The sequence below is a fragment of the Zonotrichia albicollis genome, chromosome 12, assembly GCF_047830755.1.
Source record: "Zonotrichia albicollis isolate bZonAlb1 chromosome 12, bZonAlb1.hap1, whole genome shotgun sequence".
Lineage (NCBI taxonomy): Eukaryota > Metazoa > Chordata > Aves > Passeriformes > Passerellidae > Zonotrichia > Zonotrichia albicollis.
The window spans coordinates 21,293,842-21,316,106 of NC_133830.1; the positions used below are offsets into that span (position 1 = coordinate 21,293,842).

Sequence of the window (22,265 nt, forward strand, 5' to 3'; positions counted from 1 at the left end):
GTGCCACCCCTGCCATGGCAGGGACACATTCCCCTGTCCCAGGGTGCTCCAAGCCCTGTCCAGCCTGGCCTTGGGCACTGCCAGGGATCCAGGGGCAGCCACTGCCTGAATCACAACCTGAAAATGCTTTCAAGCAATACAAAAGTGCAAACACATTTATTTTGTACACATGATATTGGGATTAATTCCTCCACAGGCGTGAAGCTGGGTGTTGCTCAGTGGTGTGAAGGACTCCCAAAACCAAGTCAATGAGAAAAGCAAAATCAAGGGATCTATGCAAAGAGAAAACACTGAAGCCTAGATTATTAACAAATCAGGTAACCATTAATATTTTTGTTATTCCACTGAAGAGTGTAATGACAGTCTGTAGCCAAAAGCAGTAATAGCTACATCTAAAAGATACTGCTGAATGTGTGGAGTGATCTATGTATTGAGGTCCCTCAAGCAGGACTGACTGAGTGATAATCAGAGGTAAGGTACAACCACGACTAAACACGCAGACACTGCTGAGAAGGGGAAAATCAGTTTCCATTGCGCTACCCCGCTGTCCTTCATGGACCTCTCTCTCCCTGACAGCTGCGGGTCTTTGCTAAACTAGAACTACACAAACCATTTCTTTAACTGGAAGCATTTTGAGGTTGTGATTCAGGGGGTGGCAGCCCCATCCCTGAGAGTATTCAAGGCCAGGTTGAACGGGGCTTGAAGCACCCCGGGCCAGTGGACCCCAGACCAGCCTGGTCTGCTGTGCTTTGGTTCTGCGACATTCAACAGGGGGTGGCAGAGGGGCTGTGTCACCGCACATACCCCGGGGCACCACGGGCCATTCCCGGCCCGGGGACAGCGGGAGGAGCCCAGAGAGCCGTGCGGGGTCGCGGCGGGGTCTCAGTCCTTAACGGAGAGGCCAGGCCGAGCAGCGAGCGCGGGGCTGCCCCACAGCCCAGGGTGCCCGGCGGGGCTGGGCGCTGCGAGGGGCCCCGGGTGCTGTGAGGGAGGTGCGCGGCGCTGTGAGGAAGGTGCGGGGCGCTGTGAGGGGCCCCGGCTGATGTGAAGAAGGTGGGCTCTGAGGGAGGGGCGCGACGCTGTGAGGAAGGCGCGCACCGCTGTGAGGGTCGCGGGCGGGGCGGGGCGGGGGCACGGACCCACCTCACCTGCAGGGCCGCTCGCGCCGCTCCGCCGGCACCGCCCCGCGACGTGCGCATGCGCAGAGAGGGACTGGGGACAGGGGAGGCAGGAGCGGCAACAGCGGCGTCGGCATCGGGATCGGGATCGGGATTGGGAATAGCAGTGTCGGGAATAGCAATGTCGGGAATAGCAGTGTGAGGATCGGGAATACCACTGTCGGGAACAGCGAGGTCGTGACTGGGAAACAACGGGATCGGGAATAGCGGGATCGAGGAGCAGCAGGAGCCGGAAGGGCGGGGCCGGCGAGGAGCGGGATCTGGAAAGGCGGGATGGGATGGGGGGGACGCGCATGCGCGACCGGGAAAGGCGGGAGCAGGGGAAGCCGGGGGGATGCGGGGGAGGAGTGGGAGCGGATCGGGAAAAGAGAACGGCAGGTGAGGGTCTGGGGCGTGTGTGCGTGCGTGTGTGTGTGTGTGTGTGTGTGTGTGTGTGTGTGTGTGTGTGTGTGTGTATGAGTATTTCACGCTGTTTTACTGACACAGTTTAATGTTTAATCGTGAGCCATTGGGTTTTAGTGGTAAAAGGTCGGGAACTTAATTGAAAATATCCCAATGACCGTGTTTTCCAGGTGAATGGTGCCTGCAGGTGGAGGTATGGTCGCACTGACACTCCGAAGGTTTCAGCTTCATCCCCCTGCCCCATCCACATCTCATCAAGGATTTTGTCGAAGGGATGCCACACAGACATGGGTCAGGGCTTTGAGAGGCTTGGCTGAAGATTTTTGATAGGCATGAAAGGCATTTAGGTCTTGGACACAGAGCAGAATAGGTTTATAATGGTTTATTTTAATACTGTAGTTGAATATACAGTCGCTGATTAAAGGAGGAGTGAGAGCCATAGACCTCTGCACACGTCAGTGAGCTGGGCTGGAACATCTGTCCGAGGGTCAGCAGGGTGTTCTTGGAGTGAGTGCCTGCTACCACGCTTGGGAAGTCTGAATTGTGGTTTTCAAGGTACTCACAGACTTTAGGCACTATTCTTTGTCTGTCTCGTTAGCCACGTTAGTACATTAGCACCTAAAATAAGTGTCCCTAGTATATCAATTATTTAAACACTAGCAGGGTTTACATACTTTTAATTGACTTTTTTATAAGGTAAAAACAGGTTTGGGAACTTTGTAGAAATGTTGATAAGAATTCTGTTACTCCTTTCTGCTAAGCTGAATGAGTTGTCAGCAAGGAGACACAGGGCTTTTTTCTTAAAATGTGTCAGTCCCATCAGTGCTGAAGTGTCTTAAATATGTCTTTGTTTTTGGCAGCATAACGTGTTCCTACAATAATATTGATTTATTTACTAAAAAAATAAAAAAGGTTGTGTGACCCTTCTGTCTTCCTCTAAAAGATTTGAATAGGATTTCTCTGTGTCTGCCTATGAGAAAATGTTATTAAAATTCACAAAGTTTCATTTATTAAATGAACTGCAGGGCACACATGAAGTGTTTGGTTCCACAGAGTGAGATTTGTGCCTTTGCCATCAATTATCATTCTCATGTGTTTAGGGCTTGGCTGGCTTGGGCTTGGAAGGCTGAGCACGGCTGTGATCACGCCATGTGATCTCTTCCCAAAATTTGTGTTTATCATTACATAATTACATGAATAAACAATCTTTTGCATGCTTCACAAAGAATTTGTAAAATTCATAGGAGAAAGCACAAAGCTCTCTTTGTTTTGTTGTAAAGATGCAACCACAAAGGCATGAAAATAAATGCTTGCTTTGCTCTTTCTTGTCTGAAATAAGGAAAAAGTTGAGGTTTTCACCACGGCGTGTCCTTGGTGCAGCTGCACAGTTGTGCTTGTGCCGTGCTGCAGAGGGGGCAAGGCTGCTTCTGTCTCAAGCTGAGCAGGGACAGCCCCTCAGGACCATGGCACAGAGAAATCCGTGCTCCTGGAATGCTCTGACATGTTGTCTTTTGAATTATTTGGGTTTTTTACTCCAGAGACTGAATCAAAACCAGCAGAAAACTTGGTGAGGTTGACCATGAGGGACAAGCTCCCAGATACAGACAGGAAAAGGAGCTTTCCTTGGTACTCCAGGGGTACAAAGGGGAAAGGGAGACTTCGTGCTTTGCTTTCCCAGAGGTGTGACCTGGGGTCAGTGATGACCCTGGCAGCACGATGAGCCTCTCTGATGCTGCGGGGAGCCTGGCACTGAAAGAACAGCCCCAGGAAAACTGAGCTTCCACCCTGCCCAGGGCTGCCCAGAGCTTTCCTGGCCGCCTGGAGCTGATTTCACATCGGCCCGTGCCCCCGTGTGGCAAAGGCCCACGGTGCACAGCTCCGCTCGCAGCTCCCGAACGCTTCCTGCCAGTGCTGCCCTCTCGCTGTGTTCTGGGATTGCTGGGGCCAGGGGCAGGGTGCGTTTCACCTGCGGGGTTCCTGAGCTTCCTCTCAGGAATCAGCTGCTTGGAAATCCCGCGGGCTCGGCGTGGTGCTGTTCTGCCCTGTGGTGTTATTCCAGCACACAGTGTGCTCTGCAGCCAGCTTTTCTGAGCATTCCCCAATTCCAGCTGAGCAGGTAACTGAAGAATCACTGTATGGGGATAGTCCATAAAGTGGGCTATGAAACCTTTAACCTTTTGCCTTCATTTTTTCATCCAGCTGTTCAGGGCCCTTTCTTCCCTTGCACAAAACCTTCCCCAGGTTTTGCAGCCTTCTAGTGCTTTAAGGGAGAGAGGGACTTTTTATCTGGGTAGATAGTGACAGGACAGGGGATACAGACTTGAAACTGTCAGAGGCACATTTAGGCCAGATATAAAGAAATTCTTCCCTGTGAGGGTGGGCAGGCCCTGGCACAGGGTGCCCAGAGCAGCTGTGGCTGCCCCTGGATCCCTGGCAGTGCCCAAGGCCAGGCTGGACAGGGCTTGGACCCACCTAGGATAGTGGAACATGTCCCTGCCCATGGCAGGGGTGGAAGTGGATGGGCTTTAAATGTCCCTTCCAACCCAAACCATTCTGTGATTCCATAATTCTGTGATTTGAACATTTTATTCCACTTTTTGTTTCTTTGTATCCCAGGGGATAGCAGTGTTCTTTTCTAGCATAAACACAGCCTTTACAGAGATGATTCAGGTTTTCTCTGGGAGCCTTTCACTTGCACTGTTTATGCAGGCACATCGTGTGTTGTACAATGTCTCTCTTGTTTGCCACGAGCATCAGCGTGGTGGGAAGGCAGCAAAGACTCAGAGGGACACTCAGCAGATGTAAGGAAACAATGCCAGCAGCAGGAGAAAAAGCTGGAGAGGCTGCTCCTGGGGCTGGGCACGTCCTCTGGGATGTGACAATGCTGTGGTGAGTGTGGAGAGCATCCCGAGTGGAAGCAGGTTTGTGCGCAGAGTCACTGGAACCATTGGATCTTCTCCATACTGAGTAATGGGCTGGAACTCTCACCTTCCCTGGGAACAATGAACTATCCCTACTGCCACAGGTTTTCTGAGGGATTTGGCCCGGGCAGAATGCTGGTGACAGCTCCTGTCCTTTGGCACACAGCAGTGTGAGGATGGAAACCCTCTCTGCCCGCTGGCTGGGTTTCTGGCAGGACAGGTTCTGCAGGTGCAGTCCTGCTTTCTGTAGTGACCATTTCATATCCTTTCCTTTGGCTTTGGGTGGATTTGGTTCCTGTTCCTCCTAAAAATGTGCGAACATGTCTCTGACAAGTTACAAGTCTTCTCCTGATTCTGTAGAATTTTCTTGTCCTGACTAATTTTTTTCCTTGGCCTTTTATATGGGCCTTTGTATTGAGTTTCCTTTTACTGCCTTTTTGGTCTTTGATTCACAGTTGTTAACTTCAAGACCTTAAAACTGTGCTTTGACCTTTACAGCTCTGACAGTTTGCTAAGACAAGTGAGAAGTTGTTCTAGGAGAGTTAGTTATCACAAAAGGGTAGATGTTTCCTTAGCCCCATGTTTTACAACATCACAGGTAAAGTAATGGGAAAAGATCTGAGTGTTTTCAGGTTCAAGTGGCTGTACTTCAAAATAACAATGAAGAAATTTGGAAGTCTGCAGCTTTGACTAGAGTGAATTCTTTCTCAAATGAGGGAATTGAGGAATTTTGAGACCCTCCCCCCATGCATGGTGTGTGTCCTCCTTGCAGAAGGATGTTAATACACCAACGTGGCAGGAGAGGAAGGTGTAACCTACTGTGCTTATTTCAGAAACCTACTTTTATCATTCACCTGGGTGTAACTGTTTGGCTTTCTAAAATGAATACTTAAATATTTTGCATTTAAAAAGCCTACAATGGTTGAAGGTATATATTGCTGAAGTGGAGTGTTCCAATTTTAAAACAGATTTGTTTTGGCTGTGGGCTCATCTACCATCCATGGAAACCTGTGCCAGTAAAAACAGATGTGGAAGCTGTCTGTCCAGAGGGTGAACTGAGGAGCCTGTGCAGTCATGTTGGAGCAACGTGGACACTTGGTTCCTTTGGGGACATGAGCAGCACAATGTGAAGGACCCACTTAGTCACAACCAACTGTTCTGGAAGTGACTTCAGAGAGTGATTTTGTTTTTAATAAAAAAATACAGTGCTTTAAAATTGTAATTGTACTTGAGGAAACTGCATTTGATTCAGAGATATTATGGAAGCAATAAAGAGATTTAAAAGAAATCAGCAGTTTTCTGGCAATTATTTGCTCAGCTCAACTATTAATATTGGTTTGTTTGCCAGAACATGATCAAAAACATTTGGCAGGCAAGACTTGGTCAGGAAAGTGAGCCAGTAAAATTGAGCTGTCATCTAAGTACATACAGAAAAACTGTTCACTTGGCATGAAAAACAGACTGTTTACAGAAATAATAAACATGCCCTCGAAAATTATGTTCCTTCTCTCTAAAATCATGGAAGGTCACAAGACTTTGACCTTACAGAAGGAGCATAACACTTTATGAGACTCCTGTCAAAGCACATGATAAAAAATAAATACACTGCAATAAAGAAGTGTCAGGCTGATGGCTCAAATGTGCCTTCCTGCGTATCCTGTCTCCTTCCTGCAGGATGTGGGGTGCCTGCTGCCAGGCCCACATGGAGGGGAAGGCAAACCCACCCCTTCTCCTGACACATCACTCCCTGTAATTAACTTGTGTTTCATCTCCCAAGCAAACCTTGCAAACAGCGAAACGTGTCAGAGTGACATGGAAGTTATTGGAAAGTGTAATTTGCAAAAGCCCTTCTGGTGATTCAGCTGCTGGATAGAGCCCCAGCGCTGGGTGTCCGTGAGGAATTCGGGATTTGGCCACAGCTTGCTGGTTTCTCGGAGCCCTGAGGATGGAGGAGTGAGCTCTAGGGAAGGATGGTGGGTGGCTGCAGCTGGAGGAGGTGTCCACCCCTGGCCAGCTCCCCTGAGGGCAGTGGTCTCACCTGTTTGCTCCTCAGGATTTCCAGGTTCACTCTTTACGTGGATTCATAAACTGTTGGCTTTAAGGCTCCAGTGTGAGCTCTGGCCCTGGGAGGGAGGAATACCACTCACTCTGGCACACCCATGAACTGGGGTTATTTAGTGGAAGAAATGGAGGCTCAAGGAGCCCCCATCACTTTCTGTTACTGCCTGAAAGGAGGTTGTGCTCAGGTGGCTGTCAGCCTCTTTTCCCAGGTAACAAGTGACAGGACAAGGCAAAGCACCCTCAGCTTGCCCTAGGTGAGGTTTAGGTTGGGTATTATAAACAGTTTCTTCGCTGAAAGGGAGGTCAGGCTTTGGAACAGGCTGAATGTGTAGGTGCGGCACTTGGGGATGGCAATTGGAGTTTAGCGGCAGCACTGGGTGAACTGCTGGTCTCAATGATGTTTTTCCATCTTTAATGGTTCTGTGGTTTTTCCTTCCCCAAATTCCTTGCACAGTCATCCCCTTTCTACTCTTCCTACTGCCTCTGCTGGGGCTGGCTCTCACTGTGCAGTGCCACAGGGGCACAGCCAAGGGGCTCTGCAGCCCAGGTGCAGCAGGGGCTGCGCTCACCTGGGGAAGCAGCGTGGGCTGCAGAGCCAGGGAAGCACGAGCCCAGGACTGCCACAAAGACATTGGGTTCACTGAGTAAGATAGAAAAAGAAAGTCAAGAAGTTCAGCTCTGTTTTTTGAGGGCAGTTCACACTCGTGGTCAGCGCTGCTGTGCTTCCTGGAGATTTTTCAGACTGACATGATATCATGCAGCATTCTCCCTTCTTCCAGCATCCCTGAGTTCAGAGGGAGCAGAAGAGTTTCCTCACTGCCTTCCTCAGTTGCCTCCTCCCAGCACAGCACGAATCTAGCAGATAAGCTGTATTTTGGAAGTCCCCCAGTAGAGCTTATACATGAGCAGAACATAAAAGATACCTAAATTTATAAAGCCTGAGCTCTCTGCGTGCTGAGGTTGAGTGTGCAAGTATTTGGCTTTGGGTCTCTCTGCCCCAGCCCCACAAAACATCTTAATCCAGAAAAAACAATCTAAAAAAAACTTCATTTGCTGGCAGTTTAGATTCTGTTTAGTTATAACTCACAACCTCAAAACATAGGAATTAAGTTTAATTGTTCATTAATTATACAGCACACAGCACATACTGTTGTAATCTGTGCCGCACATATCTATATGAAGTATTAACACCAATGTTTAAACAATGTTTAAACAAAATACAAAGTCACCACAGGCAGCCTTAAACCTCAGCTGTACCATTTTGCTAAACTATTTTGGCTATGGATGTGATTTTTCACCCCTCTACCCTCATATGGTATTAATTCAATTGTTTTAGATGTTATACATGCATAAGAACTAGAAGGGATTTCCTCAAACAACAAACACTGAAGATAAAAAGATCGATGTTTATAAAAATGTCAAACTCCAAGGCTCTTCCATGAGTTGTTAGAGGATTGCTCTCATGAAGACTCCGAGCCAGTCTCTCAGGAGTCCTCCAGCGAGGGAAGCTAATCCTGAGTTTCCACTCCTGCGTCTGTGCTCGTCCCTCAACACAGCACTGGCAGCAGGAGTGCTGAAGGGAGAGCAGGGAAATTTGGACGTGGTTTAAAAGATCCCAAAAGTTCTTGATTACTCTGGTTTTGGGTTTGTGCTCAGGAGCTCTCTGGAAGCAGCTCCTGCACGGTGCTGTTGGTGTTCCTGCAGGGGTCTGTGGCTGCCAGGTGCTGAAAGGGCCCTCCCTGTCACAGCTGAGCTGCTGCTCTTCCTCAGCAGAGGGGCAGACAAGAAACCTTTAAAAGACATTGTCTTAACCTTGTTAAAGGAGGGGTTTGTATGTCTCTGCTCTGTACCTGCAGCCCTAAGCATGTTCTGGAAGGCCATGCTCTGTCACAGGATGAGGTGGGAGAGGCTTTGGAGTCACTGTGCCTGTTCCCTGGGGAGCCTGTTCAGTGCCCCAGCAGCTTTTCCTGCCACCCAAGCTTAGCCCTACCTGACACAGCTCCAGCCGCTCCTCAGGTCCTGTCCCTGGTCACAGAGAGGGGAGCTGTTGGCTGTGCAGGTGTCCTGGTGCTGCTGGTTGGTACCAAACCTCCATTCCCCTCCACAGCGTCCATGGAACTGGCTCCAGGAGCTCCAGACCCCTCCTGTCCCGAGGAGCTCAGCGTGGGCTCAGCACAGCAGCTGCAGCAGCCCCAGGAGTGGGGAGAGAGGCAAGGCCTGCTGGCAGTGCCCCCCTCAAAATTCCCTCTTCCTCCTGCCCTCTGCACTCACGTTCTCCTTATTCTGCAGGTCCCTTCTGTGGATGCCCTCAGGGCAGGCCGGGGAGCGGCTCTCAGCTCGCACCTGACACGGAAACCCTGAAGGGGTGCCCTCCCACCCCCTGTGCCCACACTGCCCCTCTGGGGCTGGGACACGGCTCTGGGACCCCCAACACACCCTGAGCCGGGACACTGGGAAGAGAGACCCCCCAGGCACCCCACACCCCTCAGAGCCCGGTCCTGCGACACTCGGGGACACCTGGGGACAGACGGGGACAGCCGGGGACACCTGCGCTCTGATCCGCCGCCGCCAGGGGGCGCTGGCGCCGCGGGACACGGGACAGGGAATGGGGACGCGGGACAGGGAATGGGACATAGGGACACGGGAATGGGGACACGGGAATCAGGACACGGGAATGGGAATGGGGACACAGGAATGGGGACACGGGACAGGGAATGGGGACGCGGGAATGGGGAGTGGGGACACGGGACAGGGAAGGGGGACACAGGAATGGGGACACAGGACAGGGAATGGGACATGGGGACACGGGAATGGGGACACGAGATAGGGAATGGGACATGGGGACCCAGGAATCAGAACACGGGAATGGGGAATTGGGGCATGGGAATGGGGACACAGGACAGGGAATGAGGAATGGGGACACGGGACAGGGAATGGGGCATGGAGGATCTGGGAATGGGAACATGGGATAGGGAATGGGGTCACAGGAATGGAGAATGGGGGATACCAGATACGGGATGTGGGGATGGAGGATGCAGGATGGGGGGCACAGGGTGAAGGAATAGTGGATACAGAATATGGGCCATGGAAATGAGGGCTATGGGATACAGCCTCCAGGACATGGGGGAGAGAATGGGAGATACAGGGGGTGGGAATGGAAATTTGGGATAGGGGTGTGGGAATTGGGATATGGGAATGAGGATGTGGGAATGGGGGATAAAGAGTGCAGGATAGGGGGATGGGGGAGCTGGATACAGGGCACAGGATAGGGTGCAGGGTGGGAATATGGGATGCAGGGTGTGGGATGGGGGGTTGGATGGGGTTGTGGGATAGGGGTGCAGCACAAGGCTGTGGGATTTGGGATGTGGGATGGGGTGCAGGATGAGGGTGCAGAGTGGGGTGTGGGATGTGGGGTGCAGGATCACCCCAGCCCAGGAGAGAACTGGGGAAGAGGCTCCAAGCCCAGCAGGATGAGCAGGCCATGGTAAATGGCTCCATCTGGAGCTCGGCAGATCGCTATCAGTGGGTCTCGGAATGTCATGTTGGAGTCCAAAAATTTGCAAGTGTCATAATATATGTACAGAAAGGGAAATTGTTTAAACTTCTTAATCAGCCGTGGCCATATATGGGTTTGAAATGTAGTTCTGAGCACAGTAAATAGAAATTTGCCATATCAGATGTAGGAACTGCAATGTAAGCAATGTGAAACTCAGGTCTCATCTCGCCTCAAGTGGATGGCAGATCTCCTTCTGGTGGCTTCAGTGTCAGCAAGGGTTTCTCCCTTAAAATTTAAAGGGTCAGGGGCCTAAATGCTTGTGAGGGTCCCTGTCTGTGTGTGAAAGGAAAATAGAAGACCTAGGGGACATGGCAGAATCACTGGAAGGAATGGTTTGGAAGAACCCTTCATCACTGAATTATTTTGTATGGTTTGGCCTTCAGTGAGAGCTATTTGATGTTACGAGCTCTCTAACTTAGGGAGTTTACCCACATTAGTGGTGCTTATGAGGGGCAGGGAAGCTAGCTTTGATATGATTTTAATATGTATAAAACATCTTGTTATTTTTTAAATAAAGTGTTTCAATTAGCCATTATTATGTTTAATGATTTAAACATCTCCCTGCTGATCTATAAACCCAAATCGTCCAGATCTGATGTAGCACTCAAGAACTGGGAACCAGAAGTGACTGGAGGCAAACCATAAAACTGAAGAGTGTAAGGATTTTATTCTGCTTCTTCCCTTTCAAAAACCGAAGGCCCCAGCTCTGCACAGATGTAGTCATTAACTGAATTTTATGAACCATAAACAGTCCTGCTGCAGTCACCCACGTGCACACTGAGGGTGTTTACAGCACGAGGCTCACAGGGTGCCAGCAAAGCATCCCTGCTTTCTGCACAGATGCAGGGCTGGGCTGGATTTCAGCTCACACGGGAGTGATAAGGACAGATCATTGTTTTCTGCCTGAAACTGCTTTATCACCTAGAAATGAATGGTGCAGCCAGGCGTGCTGTTTCAGGTGAAGGATGGTTATTCACTGAACCACTGCCCTGGTGTTTAACTTGCTCCGTTATGTGTGTCTCATCGTTTCAGAATGTGTCACCGGCAGTGTCACCTGCAGGGCTCTTGGCTATCGCCCCTGGGGTGACCAGGTCGGGTTTGGTGTGGGCTGGGCCTTGGTGCTGGGTACTGAGCTCAGCCCCAGGCCGTGGCACCCCCTGTCCACAGCAGAGCAGGACAGAGGTACAGCTGTCACCAAGGCAGGTACAGCTGTCACCAAGGGTGGTGCCACTGCACTCATGTCTCACTGGACCCTGGTTTCAGGGGCAGCCACCGCCCTCTTGGTGGGGCTGGGGAAGGAGCTCTGAACCCACAGATCTGTTCATGGCCAGGAATCAGTTCACAGAGAAGAGGCTGTCCCAAAAATACTGCCAGGCCTGAAACCTAATCATGTATGCAGCAGCTTGCTGCTTTGTATTTCCAAGCATTGCATCCCTTCTCCGTGAACTAACTAAAAGTAAAAATAAATGAATAAAAATTTTAAATTTTAAAGAGAGAGAAGGGGGCTTTCACAGAGTGTGCCTTGCTGTTTGTGCTGGTTTGGGGCCCTGAAAATAAAAGGATTTGACAAGTGTCACAGCTGGGTACGTGCGTGGCACTCAGGTGTGTGGTACCTGATGGCAGCTGTGGGGACAGAGGTGGCACATTTAGGCAGCTGCTCGTTCTGCTGGCTGTTCTAATGGAGATAAATGAAATGGATTCAGACAATAGTGGTTTCAGGGATGGTTTCCTTATGCTTGGACAGAAACGGAGAACACCCAGTTTGTGAAGAGCTGCTGGGGTGTGTGTAGGAGGGAGGAGGATGGACCATGGACCTCGAGGGGCAGGGAAATAAAGGGATTGCAGCCCTCACTCAAACCAAACTGCATCCTCTGAACGTGACTCTCAAAGATAATTCCATAGTCTAACTTTCTGACAAAGTCAAATGTTCGCAGAAAATCATTTTTAGGGGGATACGTGTTAAATGGCCGCAGATGAAGCTTTACCCAGCCATTAAACATAACTTATTACTCAGGGCTGAGCTATTCCCTCAGCCCGAGTGTTCCTTCCCAATTAGCCCGTGATGTCACGTTTTCCACTCTCTTCGTTGCACTTTGTGGATTTCCTGAATATTAAGTGCCGTGAGGAGGGAGCGGGAGGGAGGTGGCTGTGCCTGACCGCCCTCCTCGGGCCCCGGTGGGAAGGGCAGGGGCTGCGGGGCGATGCCCCCGCAGGGCACCGGGGTCCCGCAGTGCCGGCAAGGCGGGCGGGCACAGCCCCGAGATCCGGGCACAGCCCCACAGCCCGGGTACAGCCCTGAGCCTGGACAGAACCCTGAGCCGGGCACCGAAACCCGGGCACAGCCCCGAGATCCGGGCACAGCCTCAAAACCCGGGCACAGCCCTGAGCCGGGCACGGCCCTGAGCTGGGCACAACCCTGAGCCCTGGCACAGCCCCACAGCTGGGCACAGCCCTGAGCCCGGGTACAGCCCTGAGCCAGGACACAGCCCTGAGCCCTGGCACAGCCCTGAGCACTGGCACAGCCCTGAGCCGGACACAGCCCTGAGCCGGACACAGCCCCTCAGCCGGGCACAGCCATGAGCCGGGTACAGCCCTGAGCCTGGCACAGCCCCACAGCTGGGCACAGCCCCTGAGCCCGGGCACGGCCCCGCAGCCCCGGCACCGCTGTCCCGGCGGGCTCCGGGCACCGCTGTCCCCGGCGCTGTGGTGCGATGGGAGACACGGGGACATTTTACTGGAGTTTTAGAAAAGGTGATGTTGAGAAAACAAAGAATTGGATGTGTTTAAAAGCCTCTGAGAACTTTCATACAAGTTTTAAAAAGCCCTCCCGAAAGCACCCCGGTGTTTCATTGATGCGAGCAGCCCCGCGGCTCCGGTGCCCGCAGCGATGGGGTGTGACCGGCACCGGGCCCCGCTCCCGTGAGCCGCGACCCGGCTGCGAGAGCCCTGCCTGGGCTGCCCCTGATACCCCAATATTTCCCAGGCTGGGATATTTCCCGAGGGATCCGGGAGCCGAGGAATTTGAGTTTCGCTGTTTTCCCCGTCGCGGTTGTAGGAGTCGGGAGAACTGCGGGAATTCAGCAAAACTCTTCTCCTCGTCAAATCGGGGATGAATCAGCGGAGCAGAAGTATTCCCACCCCAGAGAAGATTTTAGAGCACTGGGTGAACTTGTTTCCTTTTTCGTAGCAAAATTTTCACGGGTGGAAGTGTAATCCTTCTCGGAGTTACTCAGCCGAAACAGAGACACCAAAATATCTGAAGCGTGAAAGTGAGCGAGAGCAGCCTCTAAAAAACGCGTTCTGCTTTTATGCAAAACGAAGATCAGAGGAGTCTCGTAATGTGATAAATGCATCGATAGTTTCTGGAACCAGTTAGGAACATTTGTATAAAAATTATTTTTAGAAAAGCTAACTAGAAATAGTCTGTTTCTAGCAGCCATTTAAAGCCTGTACCTGGTGCAAGAAAAAAAATCAACAAAACAACCCAACCCTAAACAAAACAAATGAACAAAAAAAACCCAAAATAACCACAAAACAAGAATTTTAAAAAGCCCCTCGGTAAATGAGGAGCGATTTTGTAAATAAAGGCAATTCCATTCTGGTTGCTGGGAAGAAAAAAATTTGGAGTCTGCATCTTGTTCATATAGCTATTCCCTAAAACCCCACGTATGTTTCTGAGCTCCCACTCTAAGATGCTTCTTTTCATAAAAGTGGTTGCATGAATCTACCACCCAAATCAATGTGAAATTGCTCTGTAAGAGTACAGGAGATCAGACACTACGGCACTAAAAGTAGTAGTAGTAGTAGTGCTAGTAGTAGTAAAAATAGTAATAGTAATAGTAATAGTAATAGTAATAGTAATAGTAATAGTAATAGTAATAATAATAATAATAATAATAATAATAATAATAATAATAATAATAACTTCTGTCCTTTTCACTACAGGATTTGTTTTTCAACGATTTTAAATTCCTGACTGTGAGTACGGCCAGATGGTGAAGTTCACCATCTCTTTCTTCAGTGCAGCATCGAAATGTTTCAGTAGGAGCTTTTTCAGAGGTGCTATTTTTTATTTTATTTTATTTTTTTGGTGACCTGGCGGGCTGTAGGCCTGCTCGCGGCAGGATGTGGGATCCGCCGACCGTCCATGCTCTCCTGAGCAGCCTCGGGGCAGATGGATCCCAAGGATTACAAAAATTTAAATTATCAAAGTTGATGCCGTATGATAGGAAATTATTCCGGGTCTGTACCACTCTGATCCTAACCTGCTCCGGGGTGGGGATCGAAGTATTGTTATTTACAGTTATTCTTGAGCTTTGATTTATTTTAAAGAAACAAAAGCTCAAGGGAGGCGTGGGTCATTTCTTTTACGTGCACTATTTGTTTATGACCGCGCTGGTCTCGGGAGTGAGGTTGTTTAAACAATCCCATGTGGATTTGCCTGCTCGCTTGGATGTGTCCAAAATTCTTCTCACTTTACTCATAATTATTCTCCTCGTTTCATGATAATAGCTCCAGTGGCCTCTTTGGCCTCTGCCGTAGGAAATCAGCACCTTGGCATGGAGCACCTTGTGATCTCAGCAGAGCAGATGGACAAAGCACGGGAGGACGGAAACGGGCAGGGTTTGGGGTTGGGATTTTTGGTTTTTTCGGGGGCCCCGTTGGTCTCGGTCGGGGCTCCCCGGAGCGCAGGTGTGCACAGGGACACGGCTGCCCTGAGATTCCCGGCGGGAATTCGGGGAGCTGGGGCGGGATGGAGGCGCCCGGTCCAGCAGCATCCCGGAGGGCTCGGGGAGCGCCGGTCCCGGTCCCGGCCCCCGCTCCGCAGCGTGTCACCAAGCGCGTTGGCGGTGCACGCACCGAGATGATGTCTGAACAAATGACAACCCGCTAACAGCAGGGAGCACCCGGGCAGCTGACGGGGCTTCAGCCCGCTAGCGTTTCACAGAGCGAGTGGCGTAATTTTAAATTGAAGAAATGTGGAGAAACCAGAACGAATCCGCGCGGAACTGCTCCGTACGAGTCGCAGTTACCATATGGAACAGGTTATGTGGGCAGGCAGTGAAGTACAGAGCATAAATTAATTCGTTGTTGTCGCATGCAGGGGTGAGTAGTACAGAGAAACAGCAGCAGGACTCAAATAGCGCTGACAGGAGCAGCAGGGCGGCCTCGTGTTCTCCGCAGTTCCCTGAGCGCCTCCGCCTGCCCCTACCTCGGTATTTAATTCAAGTTACGGGGCCGGGGGTTCCTGCGGGATGCGGCGCCCCCGGGGCTGTTGGCTGGCTCTGGGTCGTGCCTGCGGGCCGGGGCGGGAGCCACAAGGAGCTGCGGAGCCCGCCCGGCTCGGGGGAGCCCGGGGCCGGGGAAGGCGCTCGGACACTCGGGCCCCGACGGCAGCCGAGAGCTGGGACGTGTTCCCCGTGTGCTGCGCCCACGGACGGCGCTGGCGGGTGACCTCCGTGGCCATCGCATCTCGCTTAGGGCTTCCGAAACGGGGCCGGGCGAGATCCTGCGGCTGCTCCGCTCTGCCCCGCGCATCCCCCGCAGCAGTCGGGAACACGGGCAGAACCCTCTTTTTTTGGTCTGAAATGTTAAAAAAGGAGGCTGAGCTTCCCTTGCCGGAGGGATGAACCCCGCTGCCGTCGCTCTGCGTGGGCCGGCCTAGCCGAGCCCGTGGGCGCCTCCCGCGATCACCGCCCAGGCCCGGTCACGGTCACGCGTGGGCAGCCCCGGCCGTGGGCAGAGGCCGAGCGCAGCCGAAGCAGCCCCACGCCGTGGGACCCGCGGGGCTTCGCCGAAACGATCTGCCCGTATTCCATTAGCGCCGACGTTTTCAGGAGGGATTTGGGCGTTCGGGCTCCTGCAGACGAGTCTGGCTCGAAGCAAGGCAGTAACGAGCAGGGGCGGCTCGTGGGTCTCCGCTGTCGTGTGTGACACAGGCTAAAGGGAATAGAATGAATCACGTTGTACCGAGAAAAATGTCCGTATAAATGATCTAAAAGTCCAGGGAAATGCTCCGCTTCGCGCTGGGTTTTGTTCCCTGACCAGCTCCTTTTAGATGTTTACACCGCTTTGACCGGGTCTGGGTGGGAGCTCGGAGCTGTGGGCATCTGGGCCGGCTCCCCCCTGCCCTCGGCCTGCCCGGGCTCCGCCGGGCACCGGACACCGCCCCGAGGCTGCCCCGAGGGCTCCGAGTGCGGCGGGGCAGGGCCGAGAGGACGGGCCCAGGCTCCGTGTCCGGCTCCATCGGCCGAGGAGCCCCAGAGCCGTGGTTAGCCCTTCGGGGGAACGGATGGGGAGGAGGACGAGGGCTGGGACGGGAATGGGAAAGGGACGGAAGACTGGTGTGGGGACGGGAACGGGGATGGCCATGAATATGGATATGGCAACGGGAATGGGGCTGGAGCTGGGGACAGGGATAGTCATAGCAATTTAGGCCGGGACGGGGAGCGCAGCCAGGACCGGGGTTTCGAGGGGCCCAGCGGTTGTTTGGGTGTCTGCTCTCCCGCAGCGAGCAGAACGGGTAATTTGCTTTATATGGCGGGGGATCAAATGCTGGGCTGTAACCCCCGCCGCAGGTACTCTCCCGCCCCGGCCCCTTCCTTCCTCCGCAGCCCCTCCCGCGCCCTCCCCCGCCGCGCTGACGGCCCCGCGGGCCCGGCCGTATAATAGGCGGCCGCCGCTGTCCCGGGGCGGAGAGACACACGCTGCCCGGTGCCGCGCCCCGAGTGCAGCGGCGGGGACGGCTCCGGGCGGCCGCGCAGGGCCAGGGGAGGGGCGGCGGGGCGATGGGCAGAGCCCCCGCTGCCCGGCTGCCGGCCGGGGGGCTGCGCTAGGGCGGCCCCGGCGGCCGGGGGTCCCCCCGCGCCCCGGGGGCGGCGAGGATGCAGCACCCGCTGGAATTGGGCGCCGCGCGCTACTTCCCGGCCGAAGCCTTCCCCGACCACCGCTCGCACCGCTACCGCAGCTTCATGATCGAGGAGATCCTCACGGACCCCCCGGACGCCAAGGGCGCCGCGCCGGCCGGCGAGCTGCTCAAGTTCGGGGTGCAGGCGCTGCTCTCCGCCCGGCCCTACCACAACCACCTCGGTACGTGCCGGGGGGCTGCCCGCGGCTGGGGGGCGGCTAGGGGCGGCAGGCGGGCAGGCATCGCCGGCCAGGGGTCTGCAGCGCCTTCGGGAGCCGGGTTCCTCGGAGACAAACTCAGCAATTCTGCCAAGTTGCTGCGGGCTCTGCCGGCCGTGCGCATCCCCGGCGTGCCCGGGCGCTCCAGCCGGGAGCAGCCGCGAGTTTGGGGCCTAAAACTGACGAAAGCGGCTCTGCCGCTCCGGCTCTGCACGGAATGGCGTATGGATGGCAGGGAAGAAGGTTGTTGTCGATAGCTTTGTTTTGGGGTTTCCCCAGTGTTTTTGGATGAGGTGAGAACTGCTGGAGCCGAGCAGCGGGGTCTGCGCGGGCTGCGAGGGGCGGCAAGAGACCCTGCGGTCACAGATTTAGCTGGAAACCCGACTTATGTGTAAACAAAAAAAATTATATAATATGCAGAGATATTATATATAGTATATAAATATATGCTATATTTATATAATAATATAGCAGATGGAAGGCATAACATTCTATATTATAATACATGTTTGGATTTTTCTTTTAAAAGGGCTGCCAGCATTGTCTGACCAGTCAGATATAGCATCAAGGACAAATGCAGTTTATTAACATATTCAAATAGGTTTGGGCGTTTGGTAATTGTAATTGTTATTGGTTTTATTGCTTGGGAGAGTTTTTTGCGGTTCTTTTTATTTTTCTTTTTTCTTTTTTTCTTTTCTTTTTTTTTTTTTTTGTATTTTGGGTGGGTTTTTGGTTGGTCAGGTTTTTTTTGTTTGTTTGTTTTGGTTTTTTGTTTTGTTTTTTTGTTGTTTTTGTTTTTGTTTTTTTACGGTAGCGTTTAATGCATTTTGGAGGCTATTACTTAATATATTTTAAAGGCCGATATTTAAACGGATGATGGCAAACGCTTTCACTTCGCAAGCCATCTTCAACTGCAGAGCCGTAGCTCTTCATCCATTGACCTGAACAGAAAAAGACTATCCCAATCTCATTTTCTGCCTTTAAGAGAAAAAGGAGAAAGCGTCAAGCCCCTGAGCAAGGGAGCAGCATGCGTTAGAGTATCTAGAAATTAGTATTATTTTCAGGATGAGCTGTTCAGAACCGCTGGGAATAGCGGATCAGATGAAAGGCTCTTTACACCCCTCAGGCTCAGTTCGCTGGGGTAGGTGGGAGCGGGATGGGGCCCGGTAGGAAGGGAGGCGATTTCAGGCAGGTCGAGGAGAAGACCCTGCAGAGGCTCCCCCAAATCCCTTTCCCGGCGCTGAGTTCGCTCGTGTGTCGCTGTGGGGAGGCCGGGCCGAGCGGGACCGCAGCCCCAGCCCATCCTCAGGCCCGGCAGCGGAGCGGGGGCGTCGGGAGGGACCCAGCCGGGCCGGGCCGAGCCGGGTGAGGGATTTGAGCCGAGCGGAGCCGGGCCGGATCGCGGAGAACTGAATCGAGCCGGCCGAGCGACGGCCCCAGCTCGCTGGAGCAGCATCCTCGGGGATGGCTCGCTGTCCCCTTCCCGGGCGCCCCTTCATGGGCTGCTCTTCACGGAGTGGGATAGAAATTATTGCCAGGTCGAAAATACCCTGAAAACTCCTAGGGAGGGAATCCTGGGACCGTGGCCGCCCCCGCGGGTGGCCGCGTTCAGCCGGGTCCGGCACTGTTGGGTGGCACCGAGGGGATCGCTTTTGGGTGGTTTGAGTTAATTTAACTTGTAACCCCCAAGTAACTCCGTGATTAGCATGCGCTGGTGGAAGGGCAAAGCGTGTCTGTGCTGTGGAGGTGGCGGGGCCGGGGGGCTCGGGGCCGAGGATGGAGGGGAAGGGCCCGGGGGCTCCGTGCCGCTCCCCGGGCAGCCCCCGCTCCCTGCCCGCGCTGACCGCCGCTCTCTCCCGCAGCGGTGCTGAAGGCGGAGCCGGCCGCCGTGTTCAAGTTCCCGCTGGCTCCCCTGGGCTGCTCGGGGCTGGGCTCGGCGCTGCTGGCCGCCGGCTCGGGGCTGCAGGGCGGCTCCGCCTCGCCGCATCTCCCGCTGGAGCTGCACCTCCGCGGGAAGCTGGAGCCGGGCCCGCCGGAGCCGGGCAAGGCCAAGAAGGGCCGCCGCAGCCGCACCGTGTTCACCGAGCTGCAGCTCATGGGGCTGGAGAAGCGCTTCGAGAAGCAGAAATACCTCTCCACGCCCGACAGGTAGGCCACGGCCGACCTCGGACCCGGGGCGCGACGCCACGGGACGGGGCTCATTTTGTTGAAAAAGTAGGGAATTTGCCATCCGAGAGGGAAGCTGCCGGCCTGACACCCTCTCTCTCTCGCCCGCAGAATAGACCTGGCCGAATCGCTGGGGCTCAGTCAGCTCCAGGTGAAAACCTGGTACCAGAACAGGCGCATGAAATGGAAGAAAATAGTAAGTGTCCCTTATTAACAGTCCTTCCCCTGGGCACGCCGTGTCCGCGTTCGAGCCCTGCCTGCGGGCTTCGTCCTTCTGCATCTCGGCCCTGGCACGTTTAACGATAACGTTAAGGATAATTATAATAGTAATGATGACGATGACGGTAATAATAATATGCCCCTGGTCTTTAACACCGTGCCCCCGGTCCAGCATCTCCTGGGCTCCGGCCGGCCGTCCCTCCCGTCCTGTCCCGTTGTACCGCTTGCCCCGGGACAGCCCGAGCGGAGCCGCACCGGCCGGGGCACGGGCGAGAGAGGGGCTGCTGAGCCCCGGCTCCTTCCTCCGCCCCCTCCTCGCCTCGCAGGTGCTGCAGGGGGGCGGCCTGGAGTCCCCCACCAAGCCCAAGGGCCGCCCGAAGAAGAACTCGATCCCCAGCAGCGAGCAGCTCTCGGAGCAGGAGCGCGCCCGCGACGCCGAGAAGCCGCCCGAGAGCCTGGGCTCGCCGGCCGAGGTCAGCCAGGAGGAGTGAGGCGCAGCTCGGGGAAGATGGAGGGCAGCTCGGACCGTGGCTGCGGCCGCCCTCGGCCTCGGGACCCTCGGACGCTTTGGCCGCACTCCGGCCCCCCCGGCCGCGCCCTCTCCGCGCTGGGCTGCGCCACGGCCCCAGGGGCCAGCAGGACACTGGATCCCACCATCCACATCTACTCGCGCTCTAAAACCCTGTGGTGCCCCTAGTTATTCGAAAACTGCATTTTATGATCAGTTTTATTAATGCGAAGATATTTACTTTATTTCAATAAAGTATTTTATGAACTATTGCTCTGAGTAGCGTAATGCTTTGGGGTTGATTTTTAAAAAAATTTTTGGTTTTGTTTGGTTTTTTTCCCCACGGAGACAGATTAGAGATTCAAAACCAAGTTCCAGGCAGAGCTACAGAGAAAGTGCAAAGAGCAGTGGTACCGGGAGGATTCTCCCGTCGTTTTTCGCCACGTTTCGGCTGCCCGTGGCCGGGAGAGGCCAGACCCTCGGCCTTCCCTTGGTCAAATTCGGATGCTTTCGGACTTTAAAGATACGTTAGTTGGTGAAAGAAGGTTAATTAAGTTCTGCACTGCGCGTCCTGAACGGTACTTTTTAAAAAAACTCTTCTTTGCTGCTGCGATGTAGCAGCAAAAACCCTAGTAAGAAATCGTGGCGCTTTGTTGTTCAGATGGGGTTTTTTGAATTTTGTTTTATTTTTTCGCTTGTTTTCCCCGAGTCTCTTCTCCACGTTTTCCGCTGGGATGTTAAATTACAGACCATCCACCGAGACATGCAATTACTGCTATTCTGCTAAGAAAAAAAAAAAAAAAAAAAAAAAAGAAAAGAAAATAAAAGAAAAGAAAAAAGCAGCAGCGCAGGGAAGAACGAGAGGCGGAGAGCGAGGGCCGGGAACGGTGGGATAGCCCCGGGCTGAGCCGCTGCTGCGGGGCCGCCTCCCAACTAACGGCGGTAATTAACGGCCGTAATTAACGGCGATAATCAGCGCTCTGGGCTCGGGGCTGTCCCGGCGAAGCGGGATTCCTGTCCGGAGCAGCAGCTCCTGGAGGCTCCAGCCCGTCCGTGCTCAGCGGCGGGAGCGGGGCACGGGCGCAGCACGGCCGAGCTTTCACCCCAGACCGCCCCGCATCGCCGCCGGAGGAGCCCTCGAGGTGAATCTGCTGCACTCCTGCCGGACGTTCCAGTTTTCCTCGTTTCTCTCTCCGGCCCCGCTGCCCAGCACGGCCCGGCTCGGGATGTGCCCCGCATCCAGCCCGGGATAAATCAGCCCCCGGCTGAGCGGAGGAGGACACGGCCAGTGCTGGGTAAACAGGAAACAACCTCGTATTCTTACACTGAAATGACTTAGATATTTAACCAAGCAATGGATTGAAAGTGGTTTTTTTTTAACCTGAGGATGAGGACGGGTGCTGGGAAGAGGGAAAGCGGCGGCGGGGCTGGCAGAGCCGGGTTTGCGGGACCCTTCGGCGCGGTCAGGACACGCAGGGCGTGTGCCTTTGTCACTCCCTGTCACCTCTGGCTGCGGTTTCTGGGGCTTTCAGAGCGCACGGGAGCAGCACCCGGTTTTAATTAAAAGAGAGATTGGCTGGCGCATTAAGCTAAATTAACAGGACGACAGGCTGCTTTCGTGTCACACACAGGGCTGGAACAGCCGGGCTTCACTCGGTGCTAGCGCCTTGGCTAGAGAATGTTAATATTTTCTTTTCACAGCCGAGCAAGTGACGGAGCAGCGATTGTATTTTCTCAGATCATAAGGTGATGGAGTTTTTTTCAACACACGAATCGTTAAATAGAGTAAGTATTTTTTGATTTGTGTTTTCCCTCGTAGACAGCCTACAGCGGGTTGGGGATGCTTTGGTGAAGCCGCCTTTCTGCCCAGCCGGGTCCGGCCGCTCTGTCGGCGCACGGCGGTCCCGGGGCAGGACACGCAGGTAAAACTTCCTTCTGGTTATGCCGGGGCAGGGAAATCTCCGAGGGGGCTCGGGCGGAGCTTCTCTCGGCCCGGCAGGTGCCCGAGAGCCCCGCACGCAGCGGGTGGAGCTGAGCGCGTGCGGGGCAGCGGCGGGGCCGGAGCGCTGCGGGAGCGCTGCCCGTGGCATCCCCGCGGCATCCCCGCCCGAGCCCCGGCCCCGCTTTAG

At 53.9% G+C, this 22,265-nt stretch overlaps 2 protein-coding genes and 1 long non-coding RNA gene across 4 annotated transcripts in view; 2 read left to right on the top strand and 1 right to left on the bottom strand.

Moving 5' to 3' along the window:
- Nucleotides 1-1,282, bottom strand: part of PTPDC1 (protein tyrosine phosphatase domain containing 1) — a 24,906-nt gene extending 23,624 nt beyond the window's left edge. The window contains exon 1 of one of the 2 annotated variants that reach the window (XM_074550186.1): nucleotides 1,149-1,282. The gene's annotated coding sequence lies outside the window, so the exon portion shown is untranslated. Of the gene's footprint in view, nucleotides 1-1,143 lie in introns of both variants that reach the window. The other variant, XM_074550187.1, reaches the window with a different exon arrangement.
- On the top strand, nucleotides 1,199-5,772 carry LOC102074502 (uncharacterized). The gene is made up of 3 exons (XR_012582267.1): nucleotides 1,199-1,316; nucleotides 1,751-2,135; nucleotides 5,470-5,772. It is a non-coding gene; the product is annotated as an uncharacterized LOC102074502 (long non-coding RNA).
- Nucleotides 5,773-16,782: 11,010 nt separating this feature from the next.
- Nucleotides 16,783-20,264, top strand: BARX1 (BARX homeobox 1). The gene is made up of 4 exons (XM_074550220.1): nucleotides 16,783-17,207; nucleotides 19,106-19,391; nucleotides 19,521-19,605; nucleotides 19,955-20,264. The coding sequence occupies exons 1-4, from the start codon at nucleotides 17,003-17,005 to the stop codon at nucleotides 20,117-20,119; spliced, it is 741 nt and encodes a 246-aa protein (XP_074406321.1). The 5' UTR covers nucleotides 16,783-17,002; the 3' UTR covers nucleotides 20,120-20,264.
- The last annotated feature ends 2,001 nt before the right edge of the window (nucleotides 20,265-22,265 follow it).